General features: G+C 33.4%; 5 protein-coding genes, 1 long non-coding RNA gene and 1 pseudogene across 11 annotated transcripts; 4 read left to right on the forward strand and 3 right to left on the reverse strand.

The window, feature by feature from the left end:
- The first annotated feature begins 605 nt into the window (after nucleotides 1-605).
- LOC142545429 (uncharacterized) lies at nucleotides 606-4,419 on the forward strand. Of its 2 annotated transcripts, none has more exons than XM_075652615.1 (7): nucleotides 606-825; nucleotides 1,497-1,629; nucleotides 2,584-2,666; nucleotides 2,747-2,825; nucleotides 2,902-3,011; nucleotides 3,703-3,767; nucleotides 4,099-4,419. In XM_075652615.1, exons 1-7 carry the CDS (start codon nucleotides 709-711, stop codon nucleotides 4,190-4,192), a joined length of 681 nt encoding a protein of 226 aa, XP_075508730.1. In that variant the 5' UTR covers nucleotides 606-708; the 3' UTR covers nucleotides 4,193-4,419. The 2 variants fall into 2 exon arrangements, with proteins under 2 accessions (XP_075508730.1, XP_075508731.1); XM_075652616.1 differs by having other exon boundaries at nucleotides 2,584-2,663.
- A 109-nt stretch (nucleotides 4,420-4,528) lies between these two features.
- On the reverse strand, nucleotides 4,529-6,045 carry LOC142545430 (uncharacterized). 4 transcript variants are annotated; one of them, XM_075652617.1, is made up of 4 exons: nucleotides 5,315-5,895; nucleotides 5,157-5,228; nucleotides 4,996-5,042; nucleotides 4,529-4,811 (listed from the first exon to the last, which is right to left on the reverse strand). In XM_075652617.1, the coding sequence occupies exons 1-4, from the start codon at nucleotides 5,423-5,425 to the stop codon at nucleotides 4,634-4,636; spliced, it is 408 nt and encodes a 135-aa protein (XP_075508732.1). In that variant the 5' UTR covers nucleotides 5,426-5,895; the 3' UTR covers nucleotides 4,529-4,633. The 4 variants fall into 4 exon arrangements, 1 of the variants encoding a protein (XP_075508732.1); XR_012820272.1 differs by lacking the exon at nucleotides 5,315-5,895 and adding an exon at nucleotides 5,918-6,045 and having other exon boundaries at nucleotides 4,529-5,042; XR_012820273.1 differs by lacking the exons at nucleotides 5,157-5,228; nucleotides 5,315-5,895 and adding an exon at nucleotides 5,918-6,035 and having other exon boundaries at nucleotides 4,529-5,042.
- A 3,686-nt stretch (nucleotides 6,046-9,731) lies between these two features.
- On the forward strand, nucleotides 9,732-16,662 carry LOC142545431 (putative methyltransferase PMT14). Its single transcript, XM_075652619.1, is given in 8 exon segments — nucleotides 9,732-9,752; nucleotides 10,230-10,908; nucleotides 11,679-11,889; nucleotides 13,427-13,709; nucleotides 14,425-14,646; nucleotides 14,648-14,812; nucleotides 14,929-15,006; nucleotides 16,235-16,662. Coding segments are annotated over 7 exon segments (1,953 nt in total). The 5' UTR covers nucleotides 9,732-9,752; nucleotides 10,230-10,239; the 3' UTR covers nucleotides 16,560-16,662.
- Nucleotides 16,663-17,918: 1,256 nt separating this feature from the next.
- Nucleotides 17,919-20,519, reverse strand: LOC142545432 (uncharacterized). 2 transcript variants are annotated; one of them, XM_075652621.1, is made up of 3 exons: nucleotides 20,134-20,519; nucleotides 18,260-18,566; nucleotides 17,919-18,184 (listed from the first exon to the last, which is right to left on the reverse strand). In XM_075652621.1, exons 1-2 carry the CDS (start codon nucleotides 20,327-20,329, stop codon nucleotides 18,268-18,270), a joined length of 495 nt encoding a protein of 164 aa, XP_075508736.1. In that variant the 5' UTR covers nucleotides 20,330-20,519; the 3' UTR covers nucleotides 17,919-18,184; nucleotides 18,260-18,267. The 2 variants fall into 2 exon arrangements, with proteins under 2 accessions (XP_075508736.1, XP_075508735.1); XM_075652620.1 differs by having other exon boundaries at nucleotides 18,260-18,587; nucleotides 20,134-20,515.
- Nucleotides 20,520-21,381: 862 nt separating this feature from the next.
- Nucleotides 21,382-22,053, reverse strand: LOC142545433 (basic blue protein-like; annotated as a pseudogene).
- A 58-nt stretch (nucleotides 22,054-22,111) lies between these two features.
- Nucleotides 22,112-22,998, forward strand: LOC142545434 (uncharacterized). The gene is made up of 2 exons (XR_012820274.1): nucleotides 22,112-22,374; nucleotides 22,812-22,998. It is a non-coding gene; the product is annotated as an uncharacterized LOC142545434 (long non-coding RNA).
- A 1,395-nt stretch (nucleotides 22,999-24,393) lies between these two features.
- LOC142545435 (bax inhibitor 1-like) lies at nucleotides 24,394-27,036 on the forward strand. The gene is made up of 6 exons (XM_075652622.1): nucleotides 24,394-24,636; nucleotides 25,087-25,230; nucleotides 25,533-25,624; nucleotides 25,905-26,091; nucleotides 26,262-26,417; nucleotides 26,786-27,036. Exons 1-6 carry the CDS (start codon nucleotides 24,520-24,522, stop codon nucleotides 26,834-26,836), a joined length of 747 nt encoding a protein of 248 aa, XP_075508737.1. The 5' UTR covers nucleotides 24,394-24,519; the 3' UTR covers nucleotides 26,837-27,036.
- Nucleotides 27,037-27,537: the final 501 nt, after the last annotated feature.

The raw sequence follows: 27,537 nt of genomic DNA on the forward strand, positions 1-27,537 counted from the left end.
TAGTTTATGATACAAAAGGTTTTCTAATTTGAAAATAAATCTTATTAAAAGAAAATTGATTATTTTTTCATGTATTTATCGTATATAGATCATTTGTCTTGACAAAAATAGAAAATAACAATGTAAGTATAATAATCAGTTTATGAAATAATTAGGTGAAACGAAGTGTGATTAACATTTTTTAGTGTAAATAATATTTTCTATTATATAATTATCATAAAAACTCATAGGTTAATAACGTCTCGATTTATAAAAAAATATTATTTTTGAGTAGATATTTTGTATGATTATCATGAAAAATAATATTTTCAGTATAAAAATGATATTTTTATGAATTGAGTCGGATCGAAGATTCGTCTTATAAAATTGTCTCGCGAGATGACCTAACAAAAATTTTTGCAATTATTTTTTACATAAAAACTCTGACCTTATTCATCAAAAATAATCAAACCTTATTCATCAAAAATAATATTATTTTTGATTATCAATATAATTAGTTCAATACATATTGCATATATAAATCCTAGAATCGACGAGACTGTTAACAAATATATTTTTTTACTTTTTTTTTTTTTTTATGTGAAAAGTAACCTATATACGGGGTCGACAGTCGCGTGTCTATTTTAGACCTACTCTATGGTTTTTTAATTAGGACTTTTTCTTCTTGAGCCTAAATTACAGACGATTAAGCCACGAGAGTGGAGATTAATGGCGGATCTCAAACCAGGGAACGCATCGGAGAACGAAGGCGGCGTGGTTGAGATCACTGTTAGGACCATCGGTCCTTCCCCTCCTTCTCGCCTGTCGCTCCCTTCTACTATAAAAGTACGGCTATCACCTTCTGAATTTAATTCCTTTTTTAAATTTTCTCTCTAATTCTGATTATTTTATTAGCTGATTTGAAGTTTATAGCATTGGCTGAATTGATTATTTTTTTCCGAGGAAACCAGTGCTCAGGAAGATATCGTGGCGTTGATTTGAGTGAATTGATCAGAGCGATTTATGTCATTGTATAACCAAAGCTGGATAAATGCCTTCCATATGTTTCGATGAAGTATTTTGCCTATTACTTGAATAATCGTGTGTAGTTGAATTTAGTTATTGAATTAGTGGACGCCATGCACATGTCATTTGATTAAAGGATGAACTTTTCCTTGAAATTAATCAATTAGATCACCATAATGGCCTTCACGACTGTCTATTCAGTGGGATCAATTATGTTTCATTTGATGATCACGTGATGTGATATGCCAATAGGTGGAAAACCGACAAATTTAAGTTCATCATTGGTACTCAATGTTTTTATAAAAGGACGGTGTGCATATTTTATGAAGAATAATTTTTGTGTCATTTTGTCGATTGATGAAGAAGTTTACTATTATTTTCTTGTTAACTTAGCAATTTCCCTCTCGCTCACTCTCTTTCAATCTATCTATTAAGAGTATTTTTATTGTGTAATATGTAAGATGATTTTACTTGTGATTCATGACAACTAGGTTCGAGAATTGAGAAGATTGATTGCTGGAAATAGTCTCAAACCCATTGAAGAGATAAAGCTTATTTTTCGAGGAAATGTTCTGAGTGACAATGCTAATGGTGATGATCTATCAGTCCAATTCCAAAACGGAGGTCTGAGTATGGTCTTTAATTGTTATTTGTTAGAATTGGTATTGTATGTTGCATCTTTCTCTGTTTTGAGTTGCACAAAGTCATGTTTTGTATGGTTTGTGTGTGGTCGTTGATTATTTCAAAGAAATGAGTTCATTATTTTGCTCGGTAATGTAGATAAGAAATTTTGTTTTCCTCGACAATACCAACCATAGTAAGATGACATGTTTCAAAATATGTTTTCCCCAAAACTCCATCCATGATAAGATCCAGTATATTGTTGTAACCCAAGTTGTCCATGTTTACTTGATTCTGCATTATGTTCCTACAACTTACAGTGATCAATGAAAAGAAAGCATCTTTTTACTTCCTAGATTGTCTTTCAAACAAACAATTCAGAACAGAGAGCTGAATCTTATTGTTTGACTGTTATGTATATTGTTACGGTAATGAATCTTTTTCCCAGTGCCAAGATCTCCTATTATTTGTGCAAATTTGAAATACTAATATTAATTTTCCTTCTAATAAAACTAAATATGTTGAAGCAGTGCCTTATTCATTCACCATTTAAACTTCTTTAAAAGCCTGATTCCGTCAATTAAAAAGTTTGTTAGCTTTTTCTCTATTTTGTACTAGCGGTACATTTTATTGATTGTCTAAAACTCAACTGAATGGGGAATGTAGTTTTCCATGTTCACCGATTCTTGATTTAGTTGTAGTCTGGGATTCAGCCGTATGATATTTTTTATTCTATTCTTTTTATCATCTTATGATATCTATTTTGAATACAGCTCAAAATTTCTACAAGTTCACTTGAACTAGTCCCACACATGATTTCGACTGACCATGTTTGTTCTCTCAAAGCCTCATGCTCATAATATTATGCTGGATTTCTTTGTTCACATTTTGCAAAATATTTTATACTATTATTGGAGTATTATATTTCTGACAAGGTCGCATAATGCTGATTTTCAGAATCAATTATTGTTGCCATCAAACCGAAGCCACCTTCAAAGCTTATTCAGGACAATTTTGATGACAATGAAAATGAAGATGTAGTCAGTTTTAAGTGATTTTGGAATCTCATTCTGCAATGACTAAATGTGTGAATACTCTAATCTACTTTCTGTTCATGCAGAAATTTCAACTTCCGGAATCAACCAGCAGATGGAAAAAGAGGCTTTTCTACATTTTACATGATAAGTTAAAGCTACCGGGTGAGAAATAATTACTCTGTTGACGTTTTACGTAAATATGCTTGAAACAATTTGATTAACTTGTTTCTCCTCATAGATATGCTTTTGATGGCAATTTTCTCCGTCAAACTAAAGATGTGGTTAGCCATAGTAGGATGGCTTATTTTGGCACATGTTGCCCAACAATTGGATGTTGCTCCTTTATACGTGAGTATGCACTTTCTTTTCAGTGCACCAATAGCATTGCACATGTAGTTTGGGTTCTCTCATCTAATTGTGTGAATTGTAATTTGATGTGTGCCGCCTGATATTTTATGCTTGATTGATCATGCTGGACATTGTACTTTGTACTCTTTAATTGTTGCAATTTGACTATTTCATGCTTTACTGTCTTTGCAGAATTCTCTCCATAACTAGACAGTCTTCTGAAAATCCAAATTTTGGCCTAACTTTGTTATAAATGTTAAAAGATTTTGAAGTACAGGAAATGGAGCTGAGTGCTCTTTGGTCTCATGATGGTACAATTTAGGTGCCTGTGATTTTTTATTTTTTTGGGGGAAAATGATGGATAAAGATATGAAGAAACACCGCAATTTTAGAATGTTGCCTTTATTTTTCGCATTTGATTCCTTTTGTGTAAGCTGGATATGTTTTGCTTTAATGCTTTGTCAAACTAGAAACAGCCTTTAAGTTACTGCAACTCATGATTAAGATAAACACACCATTAACCTATACTCAACTGGCGATTTTATTTTCTCTGCATAGAAGGCTCAAATTAAGTCATCTGAATGCAAGGATGACGTAGTCGATGGGCTTTCTTCTTCACTTAAATTCTTTAAATTTTTCTCCTATTTGCTAAACTCAGTTTACTTATGGAAATCCCACCAAAATTATTCAGATACTTGGAACGGGCTTTATTATCATTTTCTGCAATCTTGGGCATCGGCAGCCTGGTGATATAAGGTACAAGCTCGAGTCTTTGAAATATCTGAAGTCTTCAAAGCTACGATAGTTTTTGAAGTGCCTATTTATGTGCATTTTTTCCACAGTTTTATATGTTGCTCGACATTCCCATCTCTATTTTTCCTCCTTTTACTGTTTCTTCAGATAAGAACACTGATATTTAAGTACAAAAGCAACTTCAGCTTTAGAAATGTTTTGTTCCAGACCTGAGAAATGAGAATGGGAAATGATGACAATTAATCTGCCATTAACCAACCAACATAACCATGTCACCAACTTTTTGGTTTCTGGTATTTTGTTTCTCTGACTACTTTTCTCTTGCGTTTTTCAGTGCATACTCTATTTTTAATGAAGATTTTAGAGAACTTCCAGGAACTCTCAATGCAGATCGCCTTGATAGGGACATTCGAAATGGGCAGTTCTGAGTGCCAAAATTTCCAATTTATTGCATTAGAATTGCCATACGTCTGCAAAGTTCTCTTTAGCTTAGAGGTTAAAGAGTCGTGGCATTGCTCTGAAATTTATCGATTCGATGCTTATCATGGAAAGATGAACATGATAGATCCAATTTCAGTGAGGCCCGTACACAGTCTTTGTGATTCAATGTTAACTTTAACACATTATTGTATAAAATCAAGCATTACCATGATAATTGTATTTTATTGTGTGAGATGAGTTGTACTTGTACCTTATTGAAGTCTTCTTAATTTTCTGTTAACCCGTGTTAGTTTGAGTGAACCACAGGTGCTAACCTCAATTAAAATCGAGCAAACACAACATATATGTATAAAATATTATAAACATAATTTTTTACGAAATAAGTTATCGTAATTGCAAACATTATGTTAGAAGGCTATAAACGGAAGTTAGGTTGCATTTGGATGGATATAATAATAAATTTCATTGGTTTTTTTAGGCAACTCTGCTAGACGCATGGACCACCGTGGGGACTCAGTAAAGCCTGCTTGGTCATCCACTGTCGGCCATGACATGAGTGGTTTGTAATAGTCAACAATGGACTCCGGGCACTTGAACTCTGCAATCCTGAGCACAGGACTTTAGATAATCAGCAAAAAAGTATATAAAAAAAGAGTAGGATTTCCTCAATTACAAACAGAATAAATGCTTATCCTTGACTGTTTCTTCTTGTTTCCATAGTTTATATATGGTCTCATTAGCTCTTTTTCTTGCAGACCCGTAAATAGCTTCATACAGTTTATCCTCACACCTTGTTTGGTCTTCATACAACTTATTCCAAAGTTCATCTTCCCCAACCTAGAACACAGTTTATAAAGACACCTTTATAGTGTTTTACTTGTTAAAGAATACAGAGAGATATTTCTTTGAAGTGGAAATATCTCTAAAATAATTTAATGAAGTGACACAAACCCAACAGCCTCCTATTCCACCGCACAAAAATTTAGCACATGCTTCACATACACGAACTTCTGCCCATTTTGACTGCAATTCATTCAGTTACTAGTGATGTTAGAAATTACAGGTTAAATTTGACGAAACACTAGTGAATATAGGGTAAGTTTTATAACTAAATGAAAGGCAATGATCAAAATCTTTTTGGCTGTTTCATTCATATCTCCATCCTCAACACACCCTCCCACGCTTCCTATAGCCATGACCACATTCCAGCTTGCCATCATAACATATAGCCCATTTCAGGACAGGGCTCACAGTGATCTGAGGCAAGCAATGGTTGAAAAAAATGCAGACATATCAGCTAAAGTTGTTCACCGGCAGAAATGGGAGGAGCTTTTTTCCAAACAATTGGGAGAATACAATGGTAAATTGAATAACATAGTTTTACAATCTCAATGACAAAACACATCAAGAAATATTTAAAATAGGAAAATTAATGGTGCCAAAAAATCAATGAAACCCTTAAGTTCTTGCAAGCATTTCTCAGGAAAGAATTCCATCTGCAGCTAAAGTAATCAGCAGTGTGTCTCCATGCAGCACGCACAAGGCGCGTTTGATAACAATAGTTCAAATGAAGCAGGTAAGTGAGCTTCTTTGTTGCAAGATATAGATGCCCACAAATCAAATCCCAAATAAGACAAGACAAAACCGCTAGTAGAAAAAAAATCCATTTTGATCAACTTACAGAAAAAAATTTAAGCAAATGGTAAGTGGACCTGAGAGAGTAGTCGTTATTATCGTATAAGGGTTTTGGCTGCTGATTGATTTATCCATGGTTTTGCTTCTGCACGGGATGAATTGTGGGGAGTTGGCGAAGGTTTAGGATTGTGCTTTTTCCTGGAAGCGGTGTTCAATTGCATCGAAAAAAAGACGACGGATAAATCTATATTATATTATTAAGTTTGAGACGTATAATAATTAATTATTGGTATCATAATCTGTTATAATAATTATATATATTAATAAAGTGTTAAAATTTTAATGTAAGTTATAATAAGTTCAACGAAAAAAGTCTTTGTTTCTTAATTATTGTAGGTTCAATTTTTATTTGGATTTATTTTTTATTTATTTATTTTTTATTTAATATATCAAAATTGCAGAATAATCCCTTACTTTTTTTTATAATTACATTTTGATATTCATTTAAATATAAACCAATTGAATTGCAAAAAAAAATCGTACATGTATGTAATGCGTATGTCGATGCACCAGTGTTAGGAATGAGACTGACAATTTGGAATACTGGATCGAATGACGGTTTCCGTTGGATTAGGAATGAGACTGGCAATTTGGAATACTGGATCGCCAGGAAATTTTTTTCTAGCGTGCAAAATTATATTCTCAATCTAAATGTTAAAACTATCTGAAATATAGTGATGATGAAATACAAAATTGTATATGTCAGAACCTATAATATCTAATATTATCATTAAAATTATTTTTTCCAAAAAAAATTCGATGTCGTATAAATTAAAATGCACAAATCATATAAAAAAGTGCATTATTAATTTTATAACTTAATCTATAAATAATAAAATGAATAAATTTTAAATAATAATATGCCAAAACATAACCTTTTACTAATTTATTCAGGAAAAATAGTCTTGAAAATTGAACTATAAAACAAATATACATCTCAATTTATCTTCTTTTTTTTGGAAATTCAACCTAAATTTTATATTAAATAGACATTGTTATACATTTACTTAATTTTTTACAATAAAAAATTAGTAATGTATAATAATGAGTAAAAGAGTAATAACAAAAATGATTGCAAACGTTTGCGTTATAAACAATTGGTGAGGACATGCAATAGAAACTGATAATGCACTTCTCATTGACTATAAAATTTGAAATATATCTCATATCGCCGGGCCATTCCCCTTTTTCTTTTTCTAATCTACTTCATTTATTTATTGTTATTTATTTTCGAATAAATCTAGCCCATTTTTTATGTTAACCAAATAGGTTCATTACATTGCATAATGGAAACAATGGTAAGAGACACATGTTTATCTCTCCATCCAATCAAATTGGCTAAATGTGATTACGTATTAATCAATATTCGATTGATGTCTCAGAGACTACTTTTTATGCCATGCCCGGTCAACATGTCAAGTTTTACTACAATTACTTGAAAATGCGTTTGGATAATATTGATAAGATCATTCACTATTTCTTGAAGCTCGATCTCTTCCCCGATAAACCATATAGACCCCCTTTTTTCCGCCCTACTCTTTGGTCTTAAGGCGGCCTCTCTCATAAACATGGTACTTATATAAGTATAAACATGCCGCATATCAAAATTATATATATATATATATATATATATATATAAACCAATTTCCAAACTATATATTCATTCTCAATTTAGCAGTTTAAAATTTCAAATGTGCATTTATTTAAGAGGAGAAAACGAGCAGCATTAAATGTGGCCCATTTCGTTTAGCACAGATGGCAGTAATGAGTGCACTGTCGGTAGGCCATTCACTCAGCTCTATTTCCCGTGTCATTCATTCACTCACGAGGTTCTCCTTCCATGATCCTTATTTTGGGGAAAATTTTGATGAAATAAAATTTTTTTAAGTAATTATTTAGTGGGATGGTCATCTAACATTTCTTGATTATATTTGTGCTGATAATGCTTACGGATTAATTACTTCAAAATTTGAAAATATCGAATCAGGGAATATATATAAACCATGATTTGGTTGCATACTTCTTATTTTATTTAATTATGTCCTTTTTCCATATTATTTATGAGATATAAATGGGTTATTAAAAGATTAGGTCGAATATTGATGACGATAATTAAAAAATCGTGACTAAATGAGTTAAATTTATGTCATATACTGTATATATACATGTTATTTTTCCCTTCAATGAATGTAACAACATTGATTGTGTACTTTATCATATTGTTTTAGTTATTCGTATAATTTTAATCCATGAGGATTTCAACTTCTCCTTATCTTAATTGCAGGACAGACCGACCGTGATGGCTGCTTGTTTCTTATTTAAGCCATGAAAAAGACTTAGTCAATGACTTCAAAAAAAATTTCAATAAAAATTTTAGAAGCTTTAGGGCTGAGTATTTGTGATTCTGATTAAAAAGTTAATTACTAGTGGATATGTATATATACATTTTTACGGTGTAACTGGTATAACTTGTTGTCGTGATTTTTCAACATGTACCGGATAAATTTCAGACTAAAGAAGCTTGTGAACTGTATTTTTATGTGACAAGCATGTTATATTTTTCTTAAACTGATATTAGAAGTCTTCAAATATGAAATTGATTTTGATAATTTTGTTTGTTTGTTTTTTTAAATTACAAAAACTTAAATTTCTTCATATCCTAATGTAAGTTCTTATATCTCGTATTAAGTTTATACTTAGGCTATGTTTGGTGTGTGGAATATGATAACTAATTGAATTGATGACAAAATTCAAGGTAATGATACAGTTGAATATGGACCGTCATTCTTCCGGACCTCCTAATCGCGAGAGCAGATCTAAAATTGTAGATCTCTCTTGTCGATTCTTTTGTGGATAAAATGATATTTTATGTTATATTTTAGGAATTAGATTGTCATTCCGCCCAAAACAATGAGATATCTTTTCAATCAAGTAGGTTTTTTTTTTTTTATCATGAGCTTCTTGATTAATTGTGCCCATAAAAAATGAGACAAACATGAGTTTAACAATCTATCTTTACTTATCACATATACCAAACATACCCGTATTAGTATTATTTAATAAATGGAGATGCTATGTCAATATTAATTTTAGCCTACAATTATACTACGGTAATTAAATTAACATATTACTACTATTTGTGAGCTATCTCAAAATAAAAAAATTTGGTAGGAAATTTCAGATTTCATGGTTAAAAATGACCCAATTTGACTTGCAAAAAGCAATCAAAATCGACTTTACATTTAAAAAAGTGAATTTTGCCCTCCTTAAAATGCTAACAAAAAGCAAGAAACTTGAAAATACCAATCTTAACTAAATAATTTTTGTTTTAATTTTTATGTTGTTTTTCCATAAAAAAATTACATTTTTTTGGGATGTCAACAATGCGAAGTAAATCGATCATTTATGGGGTGGATGGATGTTGTAACTTGTAATTGAAACAAAGGTGAAAAAAAACAACAGTCCAACTCCAATCCAACTGTTAGCGCTAAGTAGCAAGGTCTGTCTCTCAAAATCCTCCGTCGGTGTTTGAAAAAGATCTGAACTTTAATTCTCTCCCAATCATTGTGCACAACTACTGATGCTGCTTCATGGGCTTCACGTTTTAACTTAATTCTCTCTGTAATCTCTCCGCAGCCACTCAAACGAAGTCATATTCCCACTTTTGCTGGTGGTAAAGACTAAAGTGAGTGTGTGTATATACTACATGGTCGATCTTCTCTCTCGTTTTCTGGTTTTTTGTTTGTTTTTGTTTTCATTGAATGACGAGCTCGAAACAATCGCTGATAATTTAATTTCTTTATTGCTTTCTTTTGATATTCCGTGGGTGAAATTTATAAAGAAACCATATCGGTAGGCTTTTGCTATCAGATTTAAATTTTTTCTGGTTGATTTATGGCAAATGAAGAATACCCTTCTGCATTTATGGATATGGATGTATACAAGTTGTTGTCTGTGTTTTGTGCTTATAAAGAGCTGGGATCAGTTTAATATCGCAAGTGTGTTGTTGTATGGCACAGATCTCATCTGGGTAGATATGTGCTGAAGTGGCTTGAAAAAAGGGTTAGACTCCAATGCTTTGAGGTTTTGGGCATTGAGTTCAAAAGCTGCACTATTCAGCTTTGGATCCTTTTCCAGTATATGTTACCGTACAATATTATTTTCTGTCTTTAAAGGGACCAAAAGCTTATCAAGCGAATGGAGGAGGATAATAATCTCTTTTATTGAGTCATGGTTTATATTATTACTTTCACTGTATCACGTTGTCCTTTGTTTTCTGTGCGATGAATTTGTTCTGCTAACTGCCAACTGACCTAGTTTATCCAATAGGGAGAATCATATGGCTTCAAAGATTCAGTCACCAGGCAGTAGAAGAAGAAGTCCAGTGTCCATATTTATTGTGATTGGTCTTTGTTGCGTCTTCTATTTTCTGGGATCGTGGCAGAGTGGTTTTGGAAAGGGGAACAGTTTTGCAAAAGAGATAAATAAGCAGAAAACAAATTGCAACGTAGTTCCATCTATAAAGTCTGAAAGCCATCATTCTTTGAACTTTGAAAGCCAACATAAATTTGTGGAAGTAGTTGGGTCTACCGAACCCAAATACAAAGTTTTCGAGCCTTGTGATGTTCGATACTCTGATTATACTCCTTGCCAAGAGCAGGATCGAGCCATGAGATTTCCTAGAGAAGACATGATATACAGAGAACGACATTGCCCACCACAAGAAGAGAAATTACACTGCTTGATTCCAGCACCAATCGGCTACACTAGTCCTTTTCCATGGCCAAAGAGTCGTGACTATGTTTACTATGCGAATGTCCCTTTTAAAAGTCTGACGGTTGAGAAGGCCAATCAGAATTGGGTGCAATATGATAAGAGTGGTGTCTTCAAATTTCCTGGTGGTGGGACGATGTTCCCACAAGGGGCAGATGCTTATATAGACGAACTTGCATCGGTGATTCCAATTGCTAATGGGTTGATTCGAACAGCATTAGACACTGGTTGCGGAGTATGTTCATTATTTTCCTTCCCTCTTTTGGTTTATGCTCATGAATTTGTTTCATTTTATTCAGAACAATCTTGCTTATATATTTATAACAAGATGATGTTGGATCATCGCTTGACTTCTCAGTTTATAAACTTGATAGAAGGCACATTATCAGTTTGATTTTGTAACTGATGGTATGTGCATAGCAGTGAGTTTTTTCTTATAATGATACGGACAGGCAATCAGGTAGAGCATCCCTGTACCTTTTGTATCATTCGAAACTTTTGATTTATGAGTAAATCACTAGTGTTAAAACTGGTAAAACACACATCTTTTGGTTAGAGTTGGTCCAATTTCCAGTCCGTTAAAAATTGTTATAACTGGAGTTAACTCTTGATTCATTGACTTGTTAAACACATCTTTCAGCATGTTGCTAACTGCTTCTCGTGTTGAATTTTGTCTTTCTGAATTAACTACTAGATTAGAATCGGAAGCATCTGACAAGCTCTTGGAGCTCAATATCCAAACATATTAAGTGCATATTTTCTTAAAACAAACCTGAGGAAGATATTTTAAAATAAATTATGAGCTTACGGGGTCCAAAAAAAAGTAATGTAAGTTCTGGGCATTATATGATACTTTAAAGAAGCTTGGCCGTACACCCTTTTAAGTAGATAACAGAGCTTCAAGCCATAATTTACTCTGACAATTTTTTTTCTTTTGGGTGAAATCTGATTAGTTGTAAGCATATTTTCATAGTTTCTGAAGCAAATTACAATAATTGCAATCAGGTTGCCAGCTGGGGTGCTTACATGCTTAAAAGAAATGTGCTGCCCATGTCATTTGCACCAAGGGACAACCATGAGGCACAGGTGCAATTTGCGTTGGAGCGAGGCGTGCCTGCTGTCATCGGGGTTCTTGGATCAATAAAACTTCCATACCCCTCCAGGGCATTTGATATGGTGCAGTGTTCCAGGTGCTTGATACCATGGACTTCTAATGGTACTAATAGCTCTATAAATATCCACATATGTTAACATCTGGCATAAATTTACATAAAAAAAAATGAATCGTGATCCTCTATATGTCAGTGGTTTACATATTGTAACCCATGTATTCTATTTTTTAGCAGTAATGAAGCATTGCATATTTACTTAACTCAATATGCCATGTGATTTTGAGCATGATGATATAATTTTGATCTTTTAGTAATTAGTAGTTTATGATAAGGAGGATTCTTTGTCTTTACAAGTGATTGCGTTGGAATAAAGGCTTAAACTAAATTTTCCTAAGAGCATAGTGCTAAAACATCACGAGGTTCTCTTTAACGAGTCTGGAATCGTCTGAGAAATCGAGAGGTTCTCTCATAATGCGCCTCTAATCCAATTATCAAAAATAGGTCGAAAAGGCCAAAAAGTTCACAAGTTAAGAAGCATTATGAATCTCAATGAATATCCTATTAATTGTCCCATAACCCTATCCATAATGAAGGGTTGTGAAATTGACTCATAACTATACAGCATGCTTGCACCTTGATGGAAATTTAGGTATTCCGATTGATAGAGGGGAGTTATAAGGAAAAAGTTGAACTTCTAGAGTTTTTTGATAAGTGGGAAACAAAATTGAGCTGTCTCAAATAGACACACATCTATAACTTAAACTCCATTGACACTATAGGGTGTTTTGAGCAAAGTCTACTTCCTCCTTTTCCTTTGGGTAATCCCACATCCTAAAATGAAGTTTCCGAGGTATGGCAAAATTGTAATCGACTGAGAAAAAATTGGGAACTAAGGCTGTTTACTAAAGAAGGCCGAAAACATTGGGAAATATCATCGAGAAAACTCAACTTCATACCAAGAGCTCATTTTGTGAAACTGGGGATAAACTTTGAATTAATGTTCTAAATTATCTTTGAGAAGTTTATGATAATTTGCATTCTTGTCGGCCAAAAAAAGGTGCTGAATTTCAAATCAAGTTATATGAACTAAGTTTCAATCTTTTATGCTTTCTTTCTCAACTGATTATGGTGAACTGGCAAGATAATGATTGTATGCATCGGTTATTTTCACAAGTCTTTATTTTTTTCTTGTTACCAGTTTCTATCATTTTCTTGATTTTATCCATGCATATATGTGACCTGAACTAGTAATGGTGAACTGGAAAGATAATGGTAGTATGCAAACTTTATGCGATGATTCAATTAGATGTTAAATAACTAACTGTTTGTGACCGAGAGGAACTTAATATAATGAATCACTTATATGTTGAGCAAATGTCTGTGGCCGGGTTATTGATCCGCCTTAACTGTGTGGCACAATTTGTGTTTAAATTATAATATTGTCCTTTATGCTGTTTTTGTAACCTTCTAAAGTTGAAAAATACTCAGTATCGTTCAATATCTCCATATTTTTTACAATATAGCCTTTGATACAAGAGCCAAGACTCGGCTTTACAATGTCCAATCATTTGTGATGACAAACAAATTTCACCGAATCTAGTGCATCTACCATTTAAAGTTCTTATTTTTTTTTGTATGTAGACGGCAAGTATTTAATGGAAGTGGATCGAGTTCTTAGACCCGGTGGATTCTGGGTGTTATCTGGTCCTCCGATCAATTGGAAAACATACTATCTTACATGGAAAAGGTCTAAAGAAGATCTGAAGGCGGAACAATCAAGAATTGAAGAGTTGGCTGAACTCCTTTGCTGGGAGAAAAAGTACGAGAAAGGGGACATTGCTATCTGGAGGAAAAAAGTAAATGCCATGTCTTGTAGAAGGAAATCTGTCAATTATTGTCAATCTTCAGACAGTGATGATGTGTGGTAAGTTAATGGTTCCTTTTTATTATTTTTTAATTTTTAGATCATGCTAAGTAAATGATTCTAAATAACAAATACTCAAATATCATGAACGTTTTGCACTATAAATCTGTTTTGCAACATCTGTTATTTTGCTTTAGCGTCTATTGTTCTGACATTTGGAAAATCAGGTGTTAGCATGTTTGTTACCAAAGCTTTATCCGAAAATGCATGATTTGATGAACCGCAAAGAATAGAATTTGACGACATTTTTGTTCTCATTGGCTGAATTTATAAATTTCGTGGTTTAAACCCATATCACTTGAGGTTTAATGGTGGTGAATGAGGGCTTATTTGTTTTATTTAAAAATAAGTAGTTTTATTTTGATGATTCAGTTAATTTATTCCAATTCTAATATAGTGTGAGATTTATATGTGTTTCCTTAATTTCCCACCCTCAATGTGCATATGAAAATTTTAGAGATGGTTTTAGGGTATAATTTATCGTTTTTTTACTGAAATGTAAGTTCATTTGAGCATCTTTATAAGCATTATACAACATTAAAAATAACAAAATTCAAGGAATATTAATAAACATGAAGACACTGACACACATGTTTGATGCCCAGTTGAGTGATCTTGATGTCAAGAGGATTCCTTAATTTCTTTATGTATGTTGAAACCATTTTTCCTCCGAAGATATTTAACCTTAATATTAAATTTCATGATGTCTTGGAAGGTACAAGAAAATGGAAACTTGCGCAACTCTCTTCCCAGAGGTCAAAAGAGACAATCAAGTAGCTGGAGGGGAGTTGAAGCGGTTTCCGGTCAGGCTTTTTGATGTGCCACCTCGAGTAAAAAATGGGGATGTTCCTGGAGTAACATCCGAATTGTATAAAGAGGATAATAAGCTTTGGGAAAAACATGTCAACGAGTACAAAAGGATTAATAGGTTACTTGGCACCTGCAAGATATCGGAACATCATGGATATGAATGCAGGTCTCGGAGGTTTTGCAGCAGCATTGGAATCTCCGAAACTATGGGTGATGAATGTTGTGCCTAATGTTGCTCAGAATACTCTAGGTGTCATATACGAGCGAGGCTTGATTGGCATATATCATGATTGGTACACTGTCTACTTTTCCACATTCAACAAACGGACCTTAACATGCATATCCAACCAGTAAATGTTTGGAAATTCCTAGATTTGGAGCTAAGTTGTATTTTTCTCGATTATTTCAGGTGTGAAGGGTTCTCCACTTACCCAAGGACCTACGATTTCATTCATGCTAATGGCGTATTCAAGTTATATCGCGACAAGTAAGCAACGATTACTTGACCCAACTACTTGACAATGCACGTTTGATTTTCTTGTTTAGAAGTTTGTAGTCTCTGAAATTTTTTCTACTGGAATGTTCAGAATTATTATTGTTATTGCTATTAATTTCTTGAATATCTGATTTTAAAAAGTGGAAGATAACAGATGAATCTGCTATTGCCTCTCAATACATATTTTTTAACCAAAAAAAGGGGGAAATACAGCGAAGAATTTATCCAGCTATTAGATTGACATGCAACTCATATTGTGAGTTTCACGAACCCTTTATCAACCTCTTATCTTGTTAAAATATGAAAATACTATGAACTCAATTTCTTTATGCTCAAGCTTTTGGAAATGATGGTTTTATAATATGTGTCATGGTTTTAGTACTGAAGATCTTGAGTTCAAACCCCCATGGGCAAATGCTCTTTTATTATTAATTCAGACTAGTTACTCTGCACACGCTATGCGTGTGTGTACAATCTTTTTTATCTTTATCGATGGACTAAAGTGGAATTTGACAAATTATGGAGGGACTAAATTGATATTTGAATTGTTGAAATAAAAAAAATAAAAATAAAAGTGTGTTGAAATTGAAAAGAAAAAAAAAAACAAAAGTGTAATAGTAGTATCATATAAAGGTAAAATTGGAAGATTGTGTGTTGAAATTGAAAAACAAAAACAAAAAACAAAAGTGTAATATTAGTATCATATAAGGGCTAAAATTGGAAGAAAAAGATGGTGTCCTCTATAGGTAGTTATTATCATGTCCTCACACTTAATAATATAGTATAGAAGTATAGATGTAACTATTACTTGTTTATGAGTCTTCATCGCCAGTTATCTGATAAACACTCGTAGATCTTTGATATTTAATTTTGAGCCTCCGCCTTCTGGTCTCCAATGTAAATAGACGTGAGATAGCATGTTGAAATATGGAACCAATGTTGGTTCGTTTCTTGTAAGTTCGAGTTTCTGGGAGTAATGGCATTCTAGCAATATCCTATATCATGCCAGGCCATCAAAACATTCACTTTACATTGAAGGTGAAACTGTAAAATCTAAAATTTATTGATGGAAGGCTGACATTTACCCTGCATAAGTATTATATGAAATGGTAAAATTTGAGTCGAGTTCACCAAAAAAAAAATCACTGAAGTGGATCTTTATTGTCCTTTTACTATTCTGTTTCTTCCTTGGTTAAGTTTTTTTTTTCTTGGGAAGCAGGTGTGATTTTCAAGACATTCTCCTGGAAATGGATCGAATTCTGCGTCCTGAAGGAACAGTAATTTTTCGAGATGGGGTTGAAGAATTGAATACTGTGAGCAAAATAAGCCGAGGAATGAGATGGGAAACAAAAATGATGGATCACGAGGAGGGCCCTTTGGTGCCTGAGAAAATACTCGTTGCAGTAAAAAAATATTGGGTCGCGCCGCCGCCAATTCCACTGCTACCGAAGAATGAAGTGAGATCATCAATGCAATATGTATCGTGTTATGTGGAATGCTTTCTTTTGTTATCTATTCAACTTTATGCTGCTACATTACTTTAGCATTGATCATTGAGCAATTGTATCTAATTTTACTTGATTTGTCGATGTAATGGAAAAATAAATGAAAAATCAACATTTGTGACCTTCGGAGGCTCTTTGCTTTTGTGTCTACGCACATTTGCACTGCATAGAATGCAACTCATCGACTACTTTGTCTTATATGGTTATACGAGCTGCACGAGTTACAGCTCTATTCATGTACCTGCTTAGTATTTTTAGAAAAAGAAACAAATACAACAACTTATTATTTTCTAAAAAAATAATTTGAATCATTTTGTTATAAATTTGAGTTTAATCTCTTTGTTATATTGGACGAATAAATTAATTAAGAACTTATGTAATATACTTTCGAATTTTTTGTCAAATTAAAATTCAAGTTGATAATTTTATGTTATCTAATAAATTATAATTAGCACAATATATAGAATCAAATTAAATGAAACAAATTTTTAAAAAATATATATCCAAACATCAAGTATAAGGCATAATAAACTAAAAATCAATCAACTTATGGACTTTAAAAAATGTGAAGGGTAATAACCATAAAACATGTTTAATTAGTATTAATTATTAATTAATAGACTAACTGTGAATTTACTTCATAGGTTACTTGATTGATAATTGAAATAAGTAAAAAATGTGAAGGGTAATGACGTCCATTCACAATTGGAAAATATTTGAAGTATCTACACTTTTATAGGTATATAGATAGATTACTTCATAGGTTACTTGATTGATAATTGAAATAAGTAAAAAATGTGAAGGGTAATGACGTCCATTCACAATTGGAAAACATTTGAAGTATCCACATTTTTATAGATATATAGATATAGATTAGCCTAGAACTTTTTTCTTTTCCCAAACTTTTAGTCTCGTTGTAACGGCAAATCCATGAAAGGGTATTTTGTTATTTAGACTCGGTCAACTTTGTGTGGTGCATGTAAATGGGCCATTTGAGTCTTATTTTCTTCATGGTTTATATTGTTTTCATTAAAATGAATAGAATGAAAACCAACAAATTAAATAAATCAAACGGTAGTAAATAGTAAAACAGTGGTTAGATTTACAAATTACACATGCGATGCCTGTGGGAGTGGCCCGTCTAAATATCGACCCAAGTTGAGGGTAAGGATGATATCTGTTCAAATTTTAAAAGTGGAGGGACCAAAGCTGTTGTAAATCGTAGGCATTGGGGACTATTGGTGAAGATTAACGACCAAAGATATAAAGAACCGAAAAACTAACAAGATTGGCTGGACTCATTGATATGAAACATAGATTAATTCTGGTGACCCACACAAGACTGTAGTACCTCGTATCCCATTGATCCACCAGCACAATTATGCATGAAAGTCGATCTTGATTCAAGGGTCGGATTTGATGATAAGTAATTGCTAGTCATCTGTTCCACACATTATATACCCGGTCAATCGTATCAACCCTACTCTCTCAATTCAAGGTCGCTTTTGACTAACGAAATCACTAAACATCAGAAGGCTCATCATTATACACAGAAGTAACATCGAGTCAATATCATTCCAGCGACACCGTTAACTCTGCATTGAAATTTTATCATCTGCTTCAACTAAGATGATTTCATGATGGTGTTCTCTTTCAAGTGACACCTAGCATTCAACAAAACAACCAAGTTAATGAACAAATGTTGGGATGATTGTATTTTATATTAGTATGCCAATTACCAGGAGGGCTAGAATCGATGATTTGTTATTACTTCCTTCCGACCACTTTGGCTAGCCCGCAACACCCACTTAGCAGTCAACTGTTTCTGTGCTAATAAAGCTGCTTCAGCCTTTTCTCTTGCCTCTTCACATGTTTCCATTCCAGAATTGCACTTGTCTGCCTCTTTCTGGTATTGAGATGCCATTTTCTTAGCCTCGAGTAGTGCCATGTCAGCATGCTGATGTTTCTTTAAATCTTCAGCTTCCCGCAGCTTCAATTCCTCAGACAGTAGCTCCACGAAGTTCTTCTGTGTGTCCTCACTTATTCCTGGATCGTGCTTTGAACAATCTTCTAGCCTCAAAGTGAAAAATAAAATAAGGTGTTTAAGATAAAGAATTCAACATAGATGTTCTAAAATTTAAGAAACTAATGCGAACATAACCATTTAAAAAATAATTAGAACCACCTTATGAGAAATTAGGGGTTTGGCAAGACCATTACCTGTATATGGCAATACTAAAAATTAAAGAGGCAAAGGGAAGCATTTTCGGTGCACATGGGAAAGTACTGGCAGACGAGCCAAAAGATTGTTCGCTCCATACTTATTCAAAAAACAACTAAACACATTAAAATCCAATTTTTTTGCAAGTCAAGTTATGCTCAGGACCCTTGAAGTATTGTGGACCAGAATCTAAGTCCAACACATGATTATTTAGTAGAGTGACTAGCATTTGGTAATGAAGCCGCAACAAAATTTATCTTCTCTGTAAATGAGAGAATCTTAATCACCAATACGCCAGAGTTTTTAAGCAATCAACACTTCTTTTAGTCAAAACAAACTGTAACATCTGTTTTCTTCTTCAAATCGCTCTAATAGAATATATAACTCAAGTGCCACCACCTCATACGATGTAGTGGTATAAGACTCTCTCAATTTAGGGAGAAGCGGGGGTTTAAATTCAAATTAACACAACCATCCCCCACATTGTACTAAAGAAAATGTATGTCTCAAGTAGCTGATCCATCAAAATCAGTAGTAGCTCATGAATTGGTTGCAGCCTAAGTGTAAAATCCATTGGGCATGCAAGTTTTTCAAGCTGTATCGAGAATTATCCAAGACCGATTTCGAATTTGAGCAGATCTTGAGCAATAAGTCTTCTGCTCACTTGATGGTGAATTTTAATTAATTATTTAATTTAATCTATATTTTATTTTACTTGGTGTACATTATAAATATGTTTAACTTGGATTGACCAAATAATATTGGTAAAGTCTTTCTCAATCTTTTCCTTCGTTGCCTAAAGATGGTGGATTATTTCCATGCTTGAGGTGGTCCCAAAGATCTCAGAACTCTCAAAATCATAAACAAGAAGGGAAAAATGCGAACTTTCTTTCTTGGGAAGGACAGTTTGGATAATTCACCAACAGCCATCCATTATAAGACTTGAAGTTCAAGAACTCAAATCCATCACCACTCACCAGAACTCGGATCCAGCGCCAGAGCTTCCAGATGTTTTATGCCTAATTTACTTCGGGAATGGAGATTTCGTACATGATTTTAATCTTGAGGTTTATAAATCTCCCTTTCCCCACGCCCAACGATCAGCGGATTCGAACTCTATTCAAAATCAGCTCAAGTTTCAGAGATCGAGCTCCAACAGTGAATTAAGCCCACAAATCTCTCCGCTTCCTTTTTCTCTCCAGTTTCGACATTAGTCCAAAGAACAAATCTTTGTTTAAATGTACACAATTAAACCACCGCAAGAAAAAAGAAGCTATTCTCGCATTAATTTCTGGAATAAAACATCACAAAAATTGCATCCATATCCCAAAAAACCAGTTGAAACTGAGAAACCAAATCATACGTAGTGCAACAAATCATAGTAAAAACTACCTTCGGGAGCGGAGAGCAGCTGCAGAGAATCAACACAGTCACAATTGCAGGATGGACATGAGGAGGAAGACGATCGACCGAATGCGGCAAGCCCTTCCACTAAACGCCAGTACAGAAGTGGGCCAACAATGTATGCCGCTAAACACAATGCCATGATTGCAACAACTGCCTTCAAAACCCCACTTCGCATTGCCATCTTTAACCGTAACAAAAAAAACCCTTCCTCGCTCTCTGAATCAATCAGTACCAGTGAGTGTATACAGTATTCTGCTGTAGTAAAGTCACTGAAACTTCATCCCTTTGACTCTTTGGTTTCTTCTTGAAAAGTTTATTGAAGAAAAGAAAAGATTGATTTCCCTTAGTGTGGGCCTTTGACAGTTTTTTTTTTTTTTGGGATCAGTACTGGGAAATCTTTTTGAAAAGATAAATATATTTTTCGTTTTGGTCTGTACGAATAAAATGTTATGGGGGATATGCATTATGTCTAACAACTAATTGGTCATATTATCTTTGAATTATATATAGTAAAATTTAATCGGAAATTTGGGTGGTGGTTGATCACAAGTAATGATTATAATGGAATATGTGAAAATAAATGAGAAAGAATATAGTGTAAAAATAATAAAATAACATTACTCGTATTAAACCATTTAATGGATCACATGTAAGAGATGATCATGAAAAATATTACTTTTTAATTTTAAAATATCATTTTTTGTTTGTTATGTCATAAAAAAATATTATGTATTATATATTGATTTGAGTTAAAAATATACTTTTAATATCAAAAATAGATTGTACAACATATACTGATTTGAATAAAAATATTATTTTTCTCTATAGATATTGATATATTAAACCGTTGCATTTATACTTATGGATAAGTGATGAAATATTATTGTGTGAATAATTACACCATTTAGTGGATTAAATGGAAATTAATTTCAACCTAGAGGAGTGTATTCAATGTAGGAGATTTATTGACTTTTAATGACTCTTGTAGATTTTAAAAATCTAGATGTATTCAATTAAGACTTTTACATACTCTATAGAAGTCTAGTGGTATTCAAATAGACTTTCAGAAAGTTTTAAAAAATTAAGTGATATTCAGCATTGATTTTTAAAAACTCTATAAAAGTATAGAGGTATTAAATTTTCAATAGACTTTTAATAACTTCATGGAATTTATTAACATACAAACATTAAAATCTAATGTAGAACTATAAATTGTCAAAAATTGTAATTTAGAACCCAAAAAACCAAGTCACAATGCAGTAATAGCAATCTTCATCCCAGATTCACAATGCCCTAAGAAATTGTAAATAAAGAAATTTTGGCCCTTCACAAGCTTGATCTAATCCTTCCCAGATCAATACGTTTTGGCTCCGCGAGGGGTGGTGCATCGGCGGTATCCGCCCCTATCAACACTCACCACATTGTGTACTCCGGAGTAGTAGTCGAACACTGCAACATATTTTTCAGCGACTCTTTAAAATTTTGGGATATGCATGCTTTCATTTCTCAATATTACATATTTATATATACATGCAATTTTCAATATTAAGTAGAACTTTAACTCGTTTTTTTCTAAGGGGATTTGAGCATCTACATTATAATTTTCTTCAGATGGATAATTAACATATTTAAGCTTTCATAAAAATGAAAAATATTGATTTACGTTCAAATAATTAGCTAGTATAATGTTTGTTTACGTTCTATTAATTGTACTTACCTAGTGTATCACCTGCCTTAAAGTTCTTGCCCCTCGGCCAACCGGCCACGTACGTTGAAGGTCCAACCACCACCGCCACCCACCGAGTAAGTGGCGGCTTCAGCCACTTGGCCGTGGAAAACCACGGCTACACCCACCACCACCGCCACCATCAAAACAATCGATGCACTGCCTCTTCCCTCATACATCTTGATTCACCATCTTGTTTGGGGTAATGCAAGAGCCATGAGCCATTGTCCACGGTTCATTTCTTCTTTAACTAACCGCACAGCTTCTGAACACCCAGTTTCTCCAGGTTCTTGTTTTGGTTCTTACAGATATTGTAGCAACTAGATGTTATTTCTCAGTTTACACAGAAGTAATGCCGTACAGAAAGTAATAAACGATAGCTGGTTTCTGAAGAGAACCACATATCATCCAGCCAATATTCAGCTAGTGCATCAAGTTTAACACTGATCTGGTTAACAAGTTCCGCCATCAATCCAATGGGAGAAAACTGCATCACTGATGTTATTCCAATTCAGTTAAGCCCAATTAGCATATGGATGGAAATACACAAAACTGCTATTTCATTAAAAATTAAATAAGAAATAACTAATTAAATTGGCATAACCAAGGTTTTTTGCATGCTACGCACATTAAAATCAAGAAACATCACATCTATTGACAAATTTCAAATTAGAAGTGGGCAAAGAAAGCTTGATGCATCAGCACTAAATTTGTGCCTCAAACTTCCACTGGATGTGTAACCATGCGGAAAAGGATGAACTTTTCCGTGAATATTCAGACAACAAAGAACAAACAGAAAAATCGAACCCAGGTAACAAAGAGAACGAGAAGTGGATCTAAATTAGGAGATATTATCACACAAATACACCATCAAACATCCAGTCAAAACAAACCACCAACAAAATACACCATCATTTACTAATAGACATTATCTCAGCAGAAATTCTCTTAGCAATCCGTGAGCCCTGAAGTTTGACTTCAAGGGACAATGCATGATTTATTGCCCCGACCAGCATATTTGTGGCTTCCATTTGCAACCGTCATCTTTATCTTGGAGCAAGCATGTGTTCTTCAGTGGCACTGGAGCAACACAAGCGAAAATACCCTCTCCACCGGACAAAACTGATCCAGAATAAAGGGAGTGTTATCCTCTCATCACATAACAATTAGATGTGGGTTCTACTTTGTTTCTGGAAAAGTGGAAAACGTGGAAACTGTTGATGCAGGCTGCAAAACTGAACTAATATCCGAAGTTCGAACGTACCTGTAAATTATTAGAACATATTCAGAAAAGAAAAAAAAATCTGGGAAGAGAGTTTCCTAAAAGAGTCAATTGCATGTAAATGTAATGATACAAGTACGAAGATGGTAATAAAATCAAGTTGTTGAATATTTTCTCACAAACAATCAAACAACACATGTAGTGTGCGCAGTTCCGAATTTTCATTCTTCTGTCCAGTATAATTATTAGGAAAGAAAGCATCCAAAAAAAGAATAGTTTTTAAAGCTCAAATCAAGATTTCTCCAGCCACGAGAATTTAAGCAAATACTAACAAAGTTCTTGAGCATTAGAGAGGGTTTGCCCGACCCGTCATGTTGTCGTCCTTATCAATGACAAGATTTAAACCTTAAAAAAGCATTAAAAAAAATTTTAAGGGAATATTTCGATATGTAAAAAAAGTAATCAAGATTTAACCCAGAATGAGCCGAAACTATATGGATTCAAGGATGTATTATCCCATGGAAGAAAATACTTCCATAATTATAACCCAATTTAGATAAATATCACAATATAAGAATTATAGAATGCATGTTTAGTCATCAAATCCAAACTATAGAATACATGTTTATTCATTATCATAAATTATAATTTTATATTATTTAATATATGCATGCTGCATATTGATATTTATATATTTGCAGTAGTTATTTTATAATACTAAAATTATATTAAAGTAGTGAAAAGATTTTATTTAATTAAAATTAATAAACGGTTGAGCAATTCTAAAGAGAAGTTGAGGCAGAAAGAGATCAAATCAGGGGTTGAGGGATGGGAAAAAATGAAAACGATACTGACGCAATATAGATTTTGGATCCACTTGTTATTTGGGCTGAGGACCCAACTTTAGTTCTATTTTGACTACTTGGGCTAAAGGCCCAAATAGATTTTACTATGTTCCCCTCTCATTGGCTGAGAGCTTGTGAGTGGCATCACGTGGCATTCACTTATTGGCGGAAACACGCCATCCCTTTTTTTTTAAAAAAAAAGTCGGCAACACGCTTGCTTCTTGAGGAGATTTACAACTAAAGTCGCCAATTTGAAGCGATTTATCGTTCCTAATAGTTTGATAAATAATAAATTCAGGTAAATTTTTTTAAAAAAAGCTTATTAAAAAGAAGAAAATTTAAACTTAATTTTATTTTTACAAATTTAATTTTTAATTAAAATATTTATTTATTTGAAAAATCGATTTTACAAGCTCGTGGAAGGACCATTTCTTGGCCAAAGAATATTTCTAGTAGTTTCTAGGAAATTACAAAAAGTCTTTATATATCTGTGTGGTATTTCGGATAAGCATTTATACGCAATTATTACTCGGAGATTGAAAGGGCATTTGGAAGTCGTTTCCTTGGTAGAGAGAGTAATGGATTCCTTCGCATCCTTCTTTGATTCACAATCTTCGTCCCGGAATCGGTGGAGTTACGATTCCCTTAAGAATTTCCGTCAGATTTCACCCGTCGTCCAAAATCATCTCAAACAGGTTCTTTTCATTGTTTATTGTTATTTTTCTTTTCTTTTCTTGTTCCTTCCTGCGGATTTGTCGAGGGTTTCTTCGAGAAGTAATATGTTTCTTATGTCTTTATTAGAGTGACGATTGGAATCGAGGTCATGTGTTGAGAATTGAAGATTATCCGTTTAACTAGGGCTATATATTCATTTTTAAATATCTGATTATTTGGGCTTATATCTTAGTACTCTTACCGATTGGTAGTATTAAATTAAACTTCTCCGTTGATTTGATTTCCAGATGATAATACTTCTAACTGATTCAAACTATTTATCCAATTTTCTCTATGTTTGTGATTTTTCTTGTAAATGTATGTGTTGGGAAATATATTTCAGAATTCTTTAATCTTTCCCTCGGTTTGTTTCAATGGTTTGTTGGCTTTCGCTCGCTAGTATTTGAAGAGAAAATGCTGCTTGATCGCAGGTGTATCTCTCATTATGCTGCGCCCTGGTAGCATCTGCGGTTGGAGCTTATCTTCACATTCTTTTTAACGTTGGTGGGTTTCTTACGACTCTTGGATGCATGGGTAGCATAATTTGGCTACTCTCTGTGCCTCAGTATGAAGAGGTATTTCTCTTTTTTGGCTCTCGTGTTCATCTTCTATAAACGTTATTGAATGTTTTCTATATTTAGTTGGCTTTCTGCAGAGACATGTTTTATGCTTGCTTTTGAAAATTTCTAGAAGGATATGAAGCAGATAAACCAAAACTTATATTTTTGGGGTTTCTTTGGAATCTTATGTTGTAATATCAGAAGCGTTTCAAAATCTTGGCAATAAATTATCAATTGTTGGAAAAATTTAAATGCTTTTTTACCAAAACTGGTATCCATACCCACTCTTAATCTTTATTGTTTTTCATTATGAACAGAAGAAGAGGATGTCACTTTTAATGGCCGCAGCACTCTTTGAAGGGGCCTCAGTTGGTCCATTGATCGAATTGGCAATTAACTTTGACCCAAGGTATATGTTATAATCCGGGTTATATGGTTTGACTTTATTTTGTGGTTTTTTTATTTCGATGCACATGAGATCGTACTTGTTTCCTGATAATAGTTGATAATCGATCTCTGATTTTTATATGGTTTTGACTTTATTTGGTGGTTTTTTTTATTTCGATGCACATGAGATCGTACTTGTTTCCAGATAATTGTCGATAATCGATCTCCGATTTTCTTTTTCGGCCAAGTGCACTTGTGTGAAATTATGAATCTCATATTGCGAGTTTTTTTTTGTGCTCCAGCATTGTTGTCAGTGCTTTCGTTGGTTGTGCTGTGGCCTTTGGTTGTTTCTCAGCAGCTGCCATGGTAGCCAAGCGAAGGGAATACTTGTACCTTGGTGGCCTTCTTTCCTCCGGTCTTTCCATCCTATTCTGGTTGCATTTTGCATCATCAATTTTCGGTGGTTCTATGGCCCTCTTCAAATTTGAGGTATATAATTTGTGTTTGATTTTCTCTTAATTTGTACCTATGGCCATCTGGCTGTTTCAAACTCAAAACTTTAAGGTCTTGAAATAACTTTTGAGCTGCTGTCTTCTCCATTCATGACCGATGATAGAACAGTAACTATTAACTTATACTACTTCCTTTTCCTCTTGCAGTTGTATTTTGGGCTCTTGGTGTTTGTAGGCTACATAGTAGTCGATACTCAAGATATTATTGAGAAGGCACACTTTGGGGATCTCGATTACGTGAAGCACGCTCTGACCCTTTTCACTGATTTTGTTGCTGTCTTTGTGCGTATTCTTATCATCATGGTAAGTACTCTTTCAAATTGAAGTGCATTTGACTTGAGGGGTTGAATTTTGCATGGCTTTATCTTACCATACTGGCTTTTTTATTTTATATTGAAATTTTATGATAACTTACATTATACTAGCCCAAAAATAAAAACCAATGGTTATTTATTTTCCATCCTTGTTACAAATTTATGCAGTTATTCTTTTATGCTGCAATGAGCAATAGTATCAACTGAACTAAAATTTGAAATATTTCAACAATATTTTATCAAGTTAACTTCGATCAAGCGAAGCTCAAAATTTTAGATTAACTTAAGGTTGAGCACGATCTTAATTCGAAGCTTGTTACCAATTTATATACTTGATTAATTGGTGTTGCATTGCAGTTGAAGAATGCATCCGAGAAGGAAGAGAAGAAGAAGAAGAGGAGAAACTGATACGGACGGCAGTGGTTGGAATGTGTATGTCCTAAAAATAAGCTCTCTAAAATGCCACCGATTGTTTCGGAAACTTTTATTCGTCTGTACTGTTTTCATTTTTTTTTTATATATACTTTTTTTGACCTTTGTGCATCTACTGTTACATATACGGAAGTCTTTCAAGTAGCACAAACATAAATGTGTTTGCAGTTTCTTTCTCACCTTCTGCCTATGGCTGTTTTCCTCCCTCAATGTTTCTCGTTGTGCTTGATTAGTTTGGAAACTGTGATTATGAATTAGTTTTGCAAAATTTGGTCAACCGCCGAAATTGTGTATATATATATATTGATAGAGTAAATAACTTATTTTAAATTATAAAAAATTTAAATATCTATATAAATAATAAAATGTAAATTTATCAGAGTTTAAAATTTAAACACACATATAATCAAATATAATTTTAGCAGGCTTTCAACCTGTTTTGATTGGTTTGACTTAAAACGGTTTTTAGAGTTGGTTCGTTCTAAATCTGTGATCGGTTACAAGTCGAATCAGTTGATCTGGAGCTGTTACAAGTACAAAAACAACCTTTGTTTTTAATTAATTAACAATTACAATTTATTTCATTTAATATTCTTAACATACTACATAAAATAAATAAATTGCTCGAATTTAGAAAACCGTCTTCCCAATCTGTAATTGGTACATAAAACATTTCT

This window comes from Primulina tabacum, chromosome 5, assembly GCF_025594145.1.
Source record: "Primulina tabacum isolate GXHZ01 chromosome 5, ASM2559414v2, whole genome shotgun sequence".
Lineage (NCBI taxonomy): Eukaryota > Viridiplantae > Streptophyta > Magnoliopsida > Lamiales > Gesneriaceae > Primulina > Primulina tabacum.